This window comes from Ambystoma mexicanum, chromosome 5q (genome assembly GCF_040938575.1).
Source record: "Ambystoma mexicanum isolate Mex_15411 chromosome 5q, UKY_AmexF1_1, whole genome shotgun sequence".
NCBI classification, from domain to species: domain Eukaryota; kingdom Metazoa; phylum Chordata; class Amphibia; order Caudata; family Ambystomatidae; genus Ambystoma; species Ambystoma mexicanum.
In genome coordinates, this window is record NC_090933.1 from 816,752,599 (window position 1) to 816,768,060 (window position 15,462).

Below are 15,462 nucleotides of genomic sequence, written 5' to 3' on the forward strand. Positions count from 1 at the left end.
CACACATTTTGCCTAACATATTACTATTAGGGTTTATTTATTTGTTTTTTGAGTACCGTACAATGATTTGTGTACTTTTTTTAACTCTTATTTTTAAAACTATTACTGAAAGCCAAACCTAGGGGTGAGGAGGGGAAATGATGAGACAGCAAGCGAGTCATGAATATTTAGCCCGAATGTGGCAAAAGAGGTTGCAATCATGGCAACTGCATATGTCATTTTTCCCTGGTTGTGGCTATGTGCTGCTTTTCAGGGAACAAGTAGAGGATACATGTGGGTGGACATCGTCCGCCCACTTTTTTCAGACGATGGACACAACCCCCATGGGGTATTCATGGCACCGGCAAGTTTTCTCAAATGTTTAGCTACCAGGATTTCTCCCAGGTTGTCATGTTCCTAGTGCAGGGCTTACCCACAAGACCACATATAAGTATCATCAAAGCACATCTTCATATTGGAATTTTGTTTTCCAGGGAATATTTAATGATAGATTGCTGGGATTTAAAGGTGGGCACCTTTTATACTTTACTAGCGCAGTTATTAGAAAATCTCCTCAAGTTATTTTTCCGCTGTTGATTAATTTTTTTGAAAGACCAGGGCTCTTTTGTCTTGTGCACTTTCTTCTAAGGGCTATTGAACACAATTTGTATATTTCACTTTGAGATTTGTTCACTTACAGTGCATATATTCATGGGTGCTAGCTTTTTATTTTCGCTATGGAGCAGTACCCATCCCCAGATCAAAACACCACATTTTGCTGCAGGCTTAGGAAAAAAGCCATATGACTTACAGGAAGGTATAAACATACACCATCTCTGAAACAGTCCCCTAACCTGCTGGGTTGCTTTTGCAACATTCTGCTATAGGATCCTCTGCTTCCGCCTGATATTCCTGCACCTGCCAAACAGCTTTGGCCTGCTAACCCCCTTCTTTCAAGGCTCAGGGGATCAATTGATGAACCTCCCTTCCCATTTGGAAGTGAGCAACACTTGATAATTTAAGATGTTTACTAACACAATACCCAGCAGGAGAGGAGATGTAAATTCTGCCACACCCAGTGATTTAGAGGAGCACAGCACTCATTCTGGATTTTTTGTTTTTGATCGCACCATGCAAATACTTTGCAGAATCTCCACAGGGCAAAATTACACCCTGTCCCCATTGTTCAAGGAGACCAGGTGCAACTGTGCCCTCTATCCCTATGTACCCAGCTCCCATATTATTCAGCCCTCCCACTTTATTTAGGACTTGAACCCTGTTGAATGTGTTGACATTTGAAGGCCTGTGAAATTGCTTACTCCCACTGTCTCAAGACTTCCCTGGAAGATAGGCTCTATTGCACACTATAAGACCATCCTGAGGTATGTGCAACCTGCCCTGTCTGCCCCAGGCTCTGACAAGACATTCTTGGAACCTGCTTGGAGAATATTTCTTTTGACAATCAAAATAATCCTTATCTGTAGCTTCTAAAAGAAACGCATATTGCTAGTTTTGAGACAATTTGGCCAAAAATTCACCCAATAAAATTAAAACTATTGTGAAACCTTTGCAAAAACTGCAGTTGGCTTCAGGTAGCAAAACACAATCACCATATCTGTGCAATGCCTTCCACAGTCAGATAGTATTTTCAAACCAAAGTTTCAAAAAGAGCTTTTGCAAACTATATTTCTACCAATTACATCTGCAAAGAGATGTGCTCAATCACCTGAATTGCAGACTGGTCACAAATCCCTGCTTCACCACTTAACCGAGGTATGTGCCCCCGGCAGATCCTTTTATCTCACTGTGATTTAGCTGCCAATATGAGAGGTCTCTACAATGTATTCAGCTCACAATGTCTGTGACTTAAAAAATAAGCCTGACTTCTGATATTGCCACATATGTAAATATTAACAGTGACAATTCATACACTGGGCGTCCCAGTTTGTCTCCTACCTTACTCATGGCAACGTTTTTTTAATGTAACTTCTCATGATACCTTTGCGTATTAAAGACTCATTCTGTGATATAATTTTCTATAATTTCACTGATGTTACTATCTATGCAAATAGGAGGGGGTGTACATCTTTTGCCAAACAGGGCCCTGCAAATACTAGGGCCGGCCCTGCCCCCACTTTTGCCCGATCGCCCCCCCCTTTCTCCCCAAATATGATTCCTGGAAATGCCACTGAGTCTTCCTGGCACCAATTCTTAAAGTTCCAAATAGTTAATGTTGTAAGAAAGGCTATAACATAGGACCCTTACCTTCTGTGTTTTACAAAAAACACATTATATCTTGGAAATTATTCCAAAAATGGAGGGATCTTCAGGTGAAGTGTTTCTCTTTCCATTGTATTTTTCAATGTGTGATTATTTCACATGCACACATTTTTTCTTGCATATTTTATGGTACATTGCATTAAGCCAGTGTTTTAGGTAAACGTTAATGAAGCTACTTTGTGGCCATAGCAATGTATCGTGAAGATTTGGAGGCCTACATTTTCCCCATCACGTTTCCTAACGTATTGTGCTTCAAAGCCGATTCCAAATATTCAAAATTCACTGAATTGTCAGAGCTTCAAAGTACCGGAATTACCTAAGGACATGTTTGACTAAAGAACGGGATTAATGCAAATTACTGTCCAACACGAAATAAAAACGCGTGCATCCGAAATCATCATAAATTGCAATTTACAATGAAATATGAACCACTTCACTCGACTGACCGCTACTTTTTTGTAGCCATATTTTTAAAAATAAATGCATTTTATGTACATCACAGAAGCTAAAAATGCTAACTTAACCTTGCTTGCAAAGTAGAGTGTATGGAACTATAGGAATTGGCGCCACAAGCTCGACCGGACCTGTTTACGATTTGCTGCATGACAGGCGTACACGAGGACACACAATCATGTATTTTCAGGAATGGCATTTTTTGCAAGAGCAGGAGTATAATGTAGTAATCGGAACTTGACAGACCTTTTCAGGGGTGCAACAAAGCCTACATTTCGGGGGCAGTGGTCTAACGCTTCTCATGTTGGGAGAGGCGCTAACTTCAGAGCAGGGAGGGGAGGGGGAAACTTATTTGTGGGGGTGGGGGGATCTAACCTCTTTACACATTCAATTGAGACCATTCTTGTGTGGCTTCAATGATACAGGCAGTTAACTTTCTCCTTTAAGTCTGCAAGCACCCACTTAAGGAGTGCTGTGAGAATGAGCAGTCTCCTGTACCCTGTCTACCCGTCCAATCACTCCCCTGTCAAGCAAGTACTAAACCTCCAACTTTATTTATTGATCGTGCATTTGTTAGGTGCCTATACAGCAAGTCAATTTCAATTGCTTAAAACATTACGGTATGAATACAAGTGCTAACAATGAAATGCTTTACAGTAGTAATTGCGGGTCTTTGTTAACAGTGAAGTCCACTCGCCATTTAGCATCTGTCCTGTTGTGGTTGTTGATGTCAGTCAAGTCGAGCTAGCATACCCCAAATTGCGCAGGGAGCGGGGGCTGAAGCAGTCAGCACAACGGTGTTGCGCCATTGGATATGTTTACCTACATGCACAACAGTAAGGTAGGGCTGTATTTCAGACCAGTGGCCACAGAGCAGCAGTGTTTCACCACTTTAACTGAACGCTCTTTCGCTGCATGGTTCAGACCTCCGCCGCTAAAACCCGGATGAAATGCGACACGGCTGCCTGCAACGCGCACGCGCAGGAAACTGCACGATTTACACGCTGGCATTTCCAGAGGGCACTTCCAAGAAGCTGGGAGTTAAAATTAGCACGTACTGCAAGCAAGTCACAACGTTTTAATGTTTACCACATTCATGTCACGAATTCCACGCACTGAATCAGCTAGAAGGCGTGTATACCGAACTCAACAGCCGTGTTTCGAAAAAGAGAGTGCGGTAGCTCAGCGAACTGATCTCTGCTCCCCTTAACGTCTCGGTCAAGCGAGAAAAGCAGGTGTTCGATTCCCTGCAGGGGCTAAATACAGCTCTTCGCCCGTCATAGGCCACTAAAGCGAGTGCCATAAAAATATGGGTACTCGGAACACATGTGTTACAATGTTAAAAATCGAGGTAATAGAGCATGAAGCGCTATAGGAAGACTTGTTTAAAAAAAAAAAATACTCCTTTAATTGATCACAGAAAGGCGAAGTGGACACTGTCTGTATGTGCCTATTCTGAGTGCAAAACTAATATTAAACATATCATAATAAAGGAATTTGTGAAAGCCACAACATTCACATGCACCTTGTGCCCAAATAAATGAAGATCCGCAACTAGTTAAATATGAATTTCTATGAACAATCCCCACTTATGAAGGCAGTTTCCCGTGCTCTCAGAAATGTGGTCTCTTCCACCCTTTCCTCGTGCTTCCATTTTGCTACCTTCACATTCTTGCTCTTCTAGTGAATGCCTAAATCTCTCCCTCTTAAGGACCCCAGAAATGACATAGAAAACTGCAAGCTGAACTCACACTACAATCAGCATAACCAGCAAATTGCCTTTACCAGTGCCCATAACAGTGACATAGCAATGGTGGGCTCCATTGGGCGAGGTTGCGTGCCTTTTCCAGCACCAAATATCTTTCCTAAGCCTGAAGTGGTTGCATTGTAAGGCAGCCTAGAAGCAGTGGTCGAAGTGAGCCGCAGCGGTCGGGAGCGGTGCTCCTCTACTTTTTTAAATTGTTCCACTAGGGAGACAGAGTGGCTTCCATACGGGACAGACCATTCCTCTTAACAAAAAAAAGGTACAGAAGAAAAAGGGGCGCAGAAAGAAGTCATCCTCCGAAGAATCAGGTGAGGAGGACCGGGGTTTGGAAAGGAGTGGTGCTGCTGAAATTGACAGTTTGCAACGCCCAGACACCTTTAACATGGCATCAGCTGAACGAGTCCAAGAACACCTTACGGCTGTGCAAGGCCCTTCGCAGGAACTCCAGAATCTCAAGGCAGAGAATGCCGCCCTCAGGCAAAGGGTGGATAATCAAGAGAGAATCCAGACTGAATTAGCCCCCTTGCCGCTCACCTCAGGAAAATATGATGGTTCACCACATACATTCAAAGAATTTATGGAAGCCTGCATAATTCATTTCACCTTTAGACCACATACCTTCTCTACTGATAAGGCTCGCATAGGGTTTCTGATATCAAACCTTACCGACAATGCTTTGGCCTGGGCCACACCCTTGGTCACCAGTGCGAGCCCATTATTGCAGGACTACAACGGTTTCACTGCCCAATTCAAAGAGGCCTTTGAACGAAAAGAGACCGTCCAAGTGGCCAGTGCACAGTTACTTGACATCCGTCAAGGAAGTAGTGACTTGCTATCCTACATATCATCATTCAAAAGAATAGCAGCAGAGACTGGGTGGCCAGAGACTGCACAGTATACTATCTTTCAGCGTGGTTTGAGAGAGGAACTTAAGGATGAACTTGCCCGCCTACCTCGACCAGCTACTCTAACTGATCTCTGGTCCACCGTGTTATAGTTGGATTTCCGCATTGCGGAAAGATGTTCAGAACGGCGGAAGGGTCGTAACCCTCCCATTCTTCAGGACTTCCCTACCCCATCCTCTTCCTCACCATCACATTCCAAAGAAGAACCCATGCAGATTGGCACTACGAGGGATCCACTCACGAGCGACGAGAGAAAGAGGAGGAAGGACAACAATCTGTGTTTGTACTGCGGGTCCAATCAACACTTGCTTAGAGACTGCCCCGAAGTCCCACCAAGGCGGTCGGGAAACGCACGTCCTCGGAACGACTAGGGACTAGTTGCCCAGGAGAAAGACCTGGTCCCTATGCTTCAATGTCGATAGCTTCAGTAACCCCTTCGGAAGACAACCGACTTATGGTGGTCGCTGTACAACTTACTCTCCGTCAAAAGGCTGTGGATGTTCTCGCCCTTATTGACTGTGGGGCCGCTGGGTGCTTCATAGACACTATTTGGGCTAACAAATCTGGAATCGAGCGCCAAGAGAAAGAAGTCGACCAGAAGGTGGAAGGAGTTGATGGCAAGCTGCTGGGTTCCGGCCTCATAACTCATACCTCCCCTCTCCTAGAGATGAAGATTCTCCACCACACTGAGACCATCCAATTTGATCTCATTAGAGCAGCTCATTTTCCCCTCATCCTTGGAATCTCTTGGCTTCGCAGACACAACCCTTCCATAGATTGGGAAAAGAATCAGATAGCTTTCTTCTCTTCCTTCTGCCTCAGAGCCTGTATGCCTGATACCCATTTCATAAAGGTGCAAGCTGTTAAGGACCTATCTTCACATCCTGTGGGAATACATTTTTTACCCACTGAGCTTCACCAATACAAGGAGGTATTTGTGGACAAGGTACCTCAGGAACTCCCACCACATCGTCCAGAAGATTGCGCCATAGACATTATTCCTGATGCCATTGTTCCATTTGGGCGTATGTTTTCCTTGTCTCTTAAGGAGAAAGAAGTACTGAAGGACTATCTTGATGCTAATCTCCAGAATGGGCTTATCCAACCCTCTCCTGCTGGGGCCTCTCTATTTTATATCCCCAAGAAAGACACTAGTGAGTTACGACTGTGTATTGATTATCGAGGCCTAAATCAAATAACCATAAGGGACCGGTACCCCCTGCCCCTTATCAAGGATGTCCTGGAGGCTGTCCAAGGAGCCGTGATTTTCTCTAAGCTCGATCTACGACGAGCTTATCATCTCTTACGCATATGCGCGGGGGATGAATGGAAGGCCGCGTTCAGGACTCCTTACAGGCATTTTGAGTACCGGGTAATGCCCTTTGGGCTGGTCAATGCCCCTTCCATATTCCAACGATTTATGGATCGCATTTTTTCCGACATCCAATTTCACTGTACCATTGTTTACCTGGATGATATATTGGTTTACTCAACCTCTAGACAACAACATGTTGAGGATCTCCATAGGGTTCTACAAAGACTGAAAGAAAATCACCTGCTAGTGAACCCTGACAAGTGTGTTTTTCAATCTTCCAGTGTACCTTACCTGGGATTTATTTTGTCCAAGGAGGGCATAAGAATGGATCCTCGTAAGGTGGAAGGTATTCTACAGTGGCCCATTCCTGCATCGATCAAGGGTTTTTGGGCCTGGCAAATTATTACCGCAGATTCATTTCAGGCTTCTCTGAGGTGGTCCTGCCCATCACCAGACTTCTGAAGAAGTCTTCCACACCTTTTTTTTTGGTCGGACGAGGCCAATCGGCCTTTCAACATCTGAAAACAGCCTTCTGCTCAGCTCCTGTTTTACGACAGCCTGACTATGATCGATCTTTTATTGTCGAGACAGATGCCTCTGCTGAGGCCATAGGTGCGGTTTTACTTCAGGTTCACGAAGGCACAGAATACCCAGTAGCCTACCTATCTAAGACTCTTAACACAAACCAACTACATTATTCTGTTAATGAGAAAGAATTATTAGCCATGAAGGCTGCCTGTGAGGAATGGCGTCACCTATTACAAGGGGCCTCTTTTCCATTCGAAATGAGAACCGATCATAAGAATTTAAAGGTTATCCAACATATGGAATGTATAAATTCTAGACAGCCCGATGGGCCCATTTTTTCTCTCAATATGACTTCACTGTAACCTACTTACCTGGTACCAAGAACATATTGGCCAACCGTCTGTCCACAAGACCCCTTCCTGGTGTCATCCACAAAGAATGGCCAAATTACATCTTGGCTCGAAAGAAGTTTGTTGGCACAGTTTCATCCTTTCTAGAGGGAGTACGTAGGAGTTCCCGGTTACTACCACCATCGTCATCAGCTAATCCCTTTCGTGGTCTTCACAAGACCGATGGACTCTACTTTAGGGACCACCGCCTGTTTCTGCCTGATCAAGAGAACCGCTTACAAGCCCTACGATGGTGTCACGATGACGCAGGCGCAGGACACAGAGGTGTTTCCAATACTATTGAACTCCTTAGGAGACATTTTTGGTGGCCTGACTTGAAGCAAGAAGCATGGGCCTACTTTCGGCCTGTCCTGTTTGTAACAGGGCCAAATATGACACACGAAAGCCTTTGGGATTTCTTCAACAAGAAACCACACAGACAGGCCATGGAGTGTCATTTCTACGGACTTCATTGTAGAGCTACCCCCTTCCAACGGGTGCTCCTGCATCATGGTGACAGTCGTTTGTTTTTCCAAGATGGCCCACTTTTCACCCCTACCTGGTCTTCCGACTGCTGCGGAGATGGCTTCTGTCTTTACCAGGGATATTTTTCGTTTGCATGGTCTGCCCAAGAAGATTATCTCTGACCGGGGATCACAATACGCCTCTCGATTTTTGGAAATCCTTATGCGAACGACTGGGGATAGAGAGAGTGATGTCTTCCGGCTTCCACCCACAGACTAATGGGCAGACGGAAAGGACTAACGCCTCCTTAGAACTGTACCTACGGTGTTTTGTGAACACTCAACAAGATATTGGGTATCCTTCCTACCCACGGCAGAATTTGCCTATAACAATGCTAGACATAGTGCTACGAAACGTAGTCCTTTTTATTGCACCTATGGCTTTCATCCCAGTTTCATTCCCGAGATACATCTACCAGTCTCCAACATACCCTCGGTTGATGCTTGTCTTTCCTCCATTTCTGAGGCTCACAAGATTGCCTCTGAAAGTTTACAAGCTAGTCAGGTACGTTATAGCCTTCACAAAAATCCTCATCGCCTGCCATCACCTAAGTGGACCAGAGGTACCAAAGTATGGTTGTCCACTAGATATTTGCCTCAATGGTTGCATCCTTCAAAGCTCACCCCAAGGTATCTTGGCCCTTATGTTATTATTGAGCGTCTCAATCCAGTTTCTTACCGTCTTCAATTGCCAAGAAACATGCAGCAGATTCATCCTGTATTCCATTCCTCTCAGTTAAAGGAATACCTCGAAGATCCCTACCAACGTGGCCTGCCTAGACCACCCACATTAACGGAATAGACACCTGAAGAATTTGAGGTGGCTAAGATACGAGACTCCAGATACAGAAAAGGAAGGTTGGAGTACCTAATACACTGGAAAGGTTACCCTACTACAGATGATTCCTGGGAACCTGTTTCTCATATACATGCTCTTAAATTGGTGCAAAGGTTCCACCGGGCTCATCCCGGAAAACCGGGGGGGTGCTCCCTCAGGAGGGGGCATACTGTCACGCGCCTCGCTCGTTTTCCTTACTAGCGCTTGTGGCAGCGGTGGCGGCTGGTCTGACATTGACTTGTTTCTCCCTGTTCCTGGCTTACCGGTTTCGTTTTTCTTGTTCTTCTCCACTTCCTGCCTTTATACCCCGCCCCTGCCTTTTCCCCGGCACGTTACAACCCTTCGCTTATGCTCCGGGTGCTGTCACTCTGCCGGCTTTGCCTCCTTTCGCTCTTTTGTTTTTTTGTGGGTTTTCCGCTCTTGTGTTCTTCTCTCGGGTCCCTCTCCCTTTCCGCGGGTCTCTTCCCGCTCCTTCTTCGCGATTTCACTTCCCTGCTTGCCAGTTTTACGGGTCTCGTCCCATTTCCCTTCCGTGGGTCCTTTCCCGCTCCTGCCTCCTGTTTCCTCCTCGCGGGTCTCTTCCCGCCTCTGCTTCACGGTAACTTCTTCCCACTTGCATTCTCATGCGTCTCTTCCCGATCCTTTCGTACGGGTCCCTTCCCACTTCTGCCTCACGGGATTCTATCCCGCTTCGCCAGTTATGATATGATATGATATCGTTTATTTATATAGCGCCTGTACACAATGTGTTTCAAAGTGCTTCAAGGCAAGGGAGGGAACAAGGGAAAATACAATGACATTCTTACAGGCCATGAACAGTAAGGATGTGAAATAACTATCGTACTCGGCCTGACGACATTTCAGATAGTGCAAGAGCTATGACATAGATAAGGAAGGGAGGGGGAGAGTGGGAAGGAAATGGAAACAGAGAGGCGACTACCGTACTAGGCCCTGACGACATTTCTGGTAGAGCCGGAGAAAACAAAAGGGGAGGGAGAGGGGGGCAGAAAGGGAGGGGAGGAACAAAACAAGCGACTATCATACTAGGCCTGACGACATTTCAGATAGTGCTGGAGGGAGGAAAAAACAGTAATGGGAGGGTGGAGGAAACAGACAAGGTTGCTATCATATTAGGTCCAGGGACAATTCTGATAGTGACGGGTCTTATCCCGCTCCGTTCCCGTTCCTTCTCTCCTTTGCTTTCTGGGGCGCTCTCTGTCCCATCTACCGCCTTCTGCATTTTGGCTCCTCGCCACTTGTGATTATTTTTCTATTGTTGGTGGCACCGCCTCCGGCTTCCTGCTTCTGCCTGTATTTAATGCCTCTTTCCTCCCATACTACCCCTGTGCTTATTACTCCTTCTCTTTCACGGAGTCCTTTTTCTGCTACTGCCCGGAATTCAGCCAGACCCTCTTCTTTTGGATATCGGTCCTCCTGGAATTACTTCACCAGTCCAGCCAAAACTCATCTTCCAACTATACATACTCCTCAGCCTGGAACTGTGTCAAGAGAGGTTTTTTTAAGATCACGCTTTTTTCCTCTCTCCGGTCCTTCCGGAAGGAGGTCACCTGAATCCCTGTTCCACTAGGGAGACAGAGTGGCTTCCATACGGGACAGACCATTCCTCTTCACAAAAAAAAAAGGCACAGAAGAAGAAGAGGCACCAAAAGAATTCATCCTCTGAAGAATCAGGTGAGGAGGACCGGGGTTTGGAAAGGAGTGGTGCTGCTGAAATTGACAAATTGAGACATATTACGTACCCTTTGAGAAATCTGTTATGAAGTGTAGTATGCTGGCTATGCAAAGTGCATATTGATTCTCATTCCAAGTATGGCGGTCCGGAAATAAGGGTGCCGATAGCAACGTACTGGCACCATTTCCGGACCGCCATACTACAATGATGCCGGTAGGGGCCATAGATCCTCCAGCAGGCCTGACTTGCCTGGAGTTCGGGGCCCTACCGCCATGGCTGTCACAGAAGCACTGTTAGCAACGATGCATGTGCTTCCTTGTCCATCTTTCCATGGAGCCCCAGGGGACTCCATGGAAATGGGGAGTAACCGTCACAGGGTTGGCGGCAACCCAACCTCGTAATGAGGCCCATTGTCTCATTAGTGATGCTCCTCTTGGCCCAAATGTTTTTCGACCTCAGTGTCCAACTCATTTTCCTCCTTGTGCTTCTCTTCCCCATACCCAAAATCTATGATTTCAAGTCAGTTAGTTAACTGCTTCCTAAATCTATGTTATAGAATGTATAGGTGCTATTTTGTCAATGTAGCCCTGCCCTGAAGGAGCCAGAAGGGACAAAGAAGCACATCAACGCCATGTAGTTTGTTGGGTTTATTTTTAGTGGGATAGCTAAAATGTAACAAGGAACTGCCATACAAAACGAAACTGTAATAAGGCCAACAATATTGTCATGATGCCCCTCTCCTTGTAAGTGATTTTCCCAATTAACAGAACACAGAAAATGAATTTATTGTGTGAGCTTAGAGTGAGTTATTCACAGACCGGAAAAACAGATATTTGGTTGTCACATTTAAAGTAATGCTACATGGAATTAAATGAGGTGCTGTTGTCACCAAGTAAATTGGTTTATAGCGAGAAGAGTAGGGGAGCGAGCCATGGAAGAAGTCTACTGACATTCAAACCAAGAGCTGGGCGAGCACCATGATATAGAGAATAATTGAAATGAATGATAAAAGAAAAGGAGGGAGTTCTGTCCCTCTGTAACCCAAGGTAGACAATTATTTTTGGAGTATGATAGCAGATGCTGGGAGGAAGTCATGAAGTTTGAGAATTGTATGACAGCAGCATTACTAGTGTAGCTATACTAGAAGATAGGTTGTATACATCATTGTATGCAAGTTACTATATAAGCTTGTTGGGGAACGGTCCTTTTAAAAAAGGTGAGAAGAAGTGCGTGAGAAATACAAGTTAAATGTTGGAGTGAGGGGGGGGACACATTTTTCATGGTTAGGAATAATCATTGACATTTTCAAAGGGGAGGGGGCAGCATGAACAAATCCAGATATGAAGATCAGTCAAGTAGGCTAAATACTCGGGTGAGGGTGAGTGGGAATGAGATAAAGCCATCGGATGGAACACAGGCAGAGTTGGCCAGTTAAAGAACAGGTTTATTTTCATACATTGGAAGAGAAGAAAGTTGAAGAGTGGAGTGGAATAGTGCAGTGACGCACAATGTGAACAATGGAGAGGCAGAGAAGAAGAAGTTAGGGAGGTCGGGATGGCAGGTGAGAAGGTGGAATTATAAGGGATTGGCGATAATAGGCGGTTAGCCAGGACAAATCTTCAAAAACAGAAGTCCTCTTTCTCCCGGCTTCCAATGCCATCCCGACCCCACCCTCTCCTATATCCTTCCCATCTAACCCACCTGACTATCCTGCTCCCTCGCACAAAGTTAGCAACCTTGGTATCCTCTTGGATAGCGACCTCAGACTGCAAAACGTCATAAATATCACAACCTCTGCTGCTCATATTAACTTTCTCATCATTCATGAAATGTTCATTTTCTTACTCACCACTCTACAAAAACTGTAATCTCCATCTTTGAGCTCAGCAAACTCGACTATCACTTCCACCTATGCCTTAGCCTTCCTCTCTACTCCTTCCTACCTCTAGACAAGGTCCTCAACTTCGCTACCCAAGCTCTCTATAACCAACTCAGATCCTCCCCCACTTCTATCTACTGACACAATGCTAGCTGGCCCTCCACACACAACCTTGTTCTTTTCAAGTTCCTTCTTGTAGTCTACAAAGCTATGAAGAGTGATGCACCCCAGTATCAGTTTGATTGTATCTGTCTACTCACGTTCTAGTTCCTCTAGCTCTTCCTCTGAACTCACCCTCACTGCCTTATGCTCCAGTGTGCCTCCTCTTGCTTCTGCTCTTTTTCCCTACTCACCATACTCCATTGGAACCCTTTGCCCATCGCAAACAAAGCTAGCCTGACTGTGGATCTCTTCAAAGCTTGTCTTAAACTTCACTTACTTGCCAAAGAGAGATCTCCCTCTACACCACACTCCGTACCAGACCCCTACTCTTTTTAGTGCAGCTTAATAATGTCATTTTGTATATTTGTAGACTAGTCCTCTTTAGTTTGAAGCCCTTGTCCATTAGGTTGATGGTACCTTTGTAAGTCACATCTTTCTCATATATATTTGTTGTTTTGTTTTATTTAGTTTTGTTATATGGGCCTCTTTCCAAGTATGGCGGTCCAGAAATAAGGGTGGCGGTAGCAACCTACCGGCACCCTTTCTGGATCACCATACTATGAGAATGCCGGTAAGGGCATAGATCCCCCTACAGGCCTGACCCCTACCAGCATGTCTCTCACTGGTTCTATGTTCATTCTTCTCCTGTTTTATTTTCACAGCATTTTTTACTGAAGCATTTTTGCTGAAAAAAATAATCAAATATTTGTTATTTTATTTGGGGGGTTCTCCCCCAGTCCTCATCCCCTTTTATTTATTCCCCATTCACCACACCACCCTACCCCTTATATGCCCTCCCTCCACATTTTTCAATGTTTTTTTAGGGAAAAAATGTCCGCAGAAAGTCACGCAAAAAAAAGAAACGGGTGATTAATGAACTTCGTACCCTCTCACTAAAGCACTGGCACCATTAGCAACGGTGCCGGTGCTTCAGTGTCCCCATTCCCATAGAGTCCTAGGGACTCTATGGGAATGGGGATTTACCGTTCTGCCGCCACCTGTGATAGCCCGGTGGCACTGGGATATCAGGCGGCGGAAACAGTGTTACGGGGTTGGCGGCAGCACCAGCGGGTTACCGCCAACCTCATAATGAGGCCCATGTCTCATTTTGTTCACACCTTAATGAACTGACTCACCACCTGTTCTCATCTTTGTGCTATTGCACAGGCACTCTTCTGAAGAATGCCTCTGATATCTTTAAATGTGCTCTTGTAAGTCATTTCTGATTGAAATTGACATCCCAGTTCTTCAAATAAATACAAATACATCTAAATACAAATACGACTGTGGTGTCAGGAGATGGGAATTTGGAAGTATGAAACCTTGCTGTGTGCAAGGGCGAAGGAAAGGCTGGACTTGTACGCAAGTAACAAGTAGCACAGGAAGGAAGGCTTCTTTCCACTTGCAAACTGTATCTGCATGCAGGTGTTCACATCACAGATGATGAGGCTCATCCAGGAATGGGGAGATGTCTGGAGTCTGAGAAGATGAGGAAGGGTAAGATGTTCTGGAAGCTGTATACGAGTCATTGTTCAATTGGTCAAATAATTCAGTGAGCCGTTGATCAGGGAAATTTGGATGGTCAAAGGTGGTGCTGGTTGCTAGAATAAAGGTGGGACTTAACTTCCATTTAACAATATAAGTATCTGGCCCGAAGAGGTTTGTTACGAAGCTGCAATGAGTGAAGGATGCAGGGTTCAATATGTGGGGAAGTCAATATTAACAAGTAGGAGATAAAGATGTGGTCAAGGAGGCTTCCACTGGAGTACATGGGTGAGGGCTCTAATGAAATTAAATATTGTTGTCACTCCGCTGTCTCAAAATGTACACACAAACTTCAAATCGGCCAAACATTTCCAGACAAAGCCTGTGAAACATGTGCTGTGTCCCCTTAGGATGGAATGAAAAGGCATGCTCACACTAACACTTAGTTACTATGATTACTTATGAGATTGTACTGCATGCAGAATGCATGCCATGCTGTTTTTAATGCCACGGTTCTCTATTTAAGGACTTTCTTTCCTTCTTTCAGTTTGAAGCTGACAGACGTGCATTTATCATCACTATCAACTCATTTGGCACAGAGCTCAGTAAAGAAGAACGCGAGAATCTTTATCCCACCTGTGGCCATCTGCACCCTGAGGGTTTGCAACTGCTCGCCAATGCAGAGGACTACGAACAAGTGAAATCAGCAGCAGCTTACTTTGCAGTATGTAAAATATATTTTGGGGCGGAACCTAGGGCAAAGTGAATCATATTTGTTATGATAGATCAATAGCAAACTATTTAAAATATTGCTTATGCACGCGCCATAGTAAGGTGCATAATAAATCAGTCCTTTTACAAAAGCGTAGCCCCAATTTGAAAATAATTATTGCTGAATGACAGCATGTCGAGATGACTATTGTGCACCATCCAAGTAGAGTACTAAATTAGACTTAAATATATATACATGGAAATCAAATAACTGTACTAATATTTTGCAAAGCAATTTTAAAGTTTTCTCCCAACATGATGTCACACCCACAATATATGCCAGCATTCCCAATGTAAAACCTTTAGAATGCTTCACCAGGAAAATAAACATTCTCACGTTGACTTTGCTCACAATATATGCCAGTGTTGCCTTTGTAAAGCACATTCATTGTCAATCTTTCCCACAATATATGTCATCATTGTCACTGCAAACCGTCCATAATGCTACAGCTGAGCACACACTATGTGCCAGCATTGTAAAATGACCTGAGAATTA

General features: G+C 44.7%; 1 protein-coding gene across 1 annotated transcript in view; it reads left to right on the top strand.

The window, feature by feature from the left end:
* ATP6V0D2 (ATPase H+ transporting V0 subunit d2) overlaps positions 1–15,462 on the top strand; it is a 269,016-nt gene that overhangs the window by 199,716 nt on the left and 53,838 nt on the right. The window contains exon 6 of the mRNA XM_069621300.1: positions 14,743–14,919. Within this exon, the coding sequence (XP_069477401.1) occupies positions 14,743–14,919 (177 nt within the window). The remainder of the gene's footprint in view (positions 1–14,742; positions 14,920–15,462) is intronic.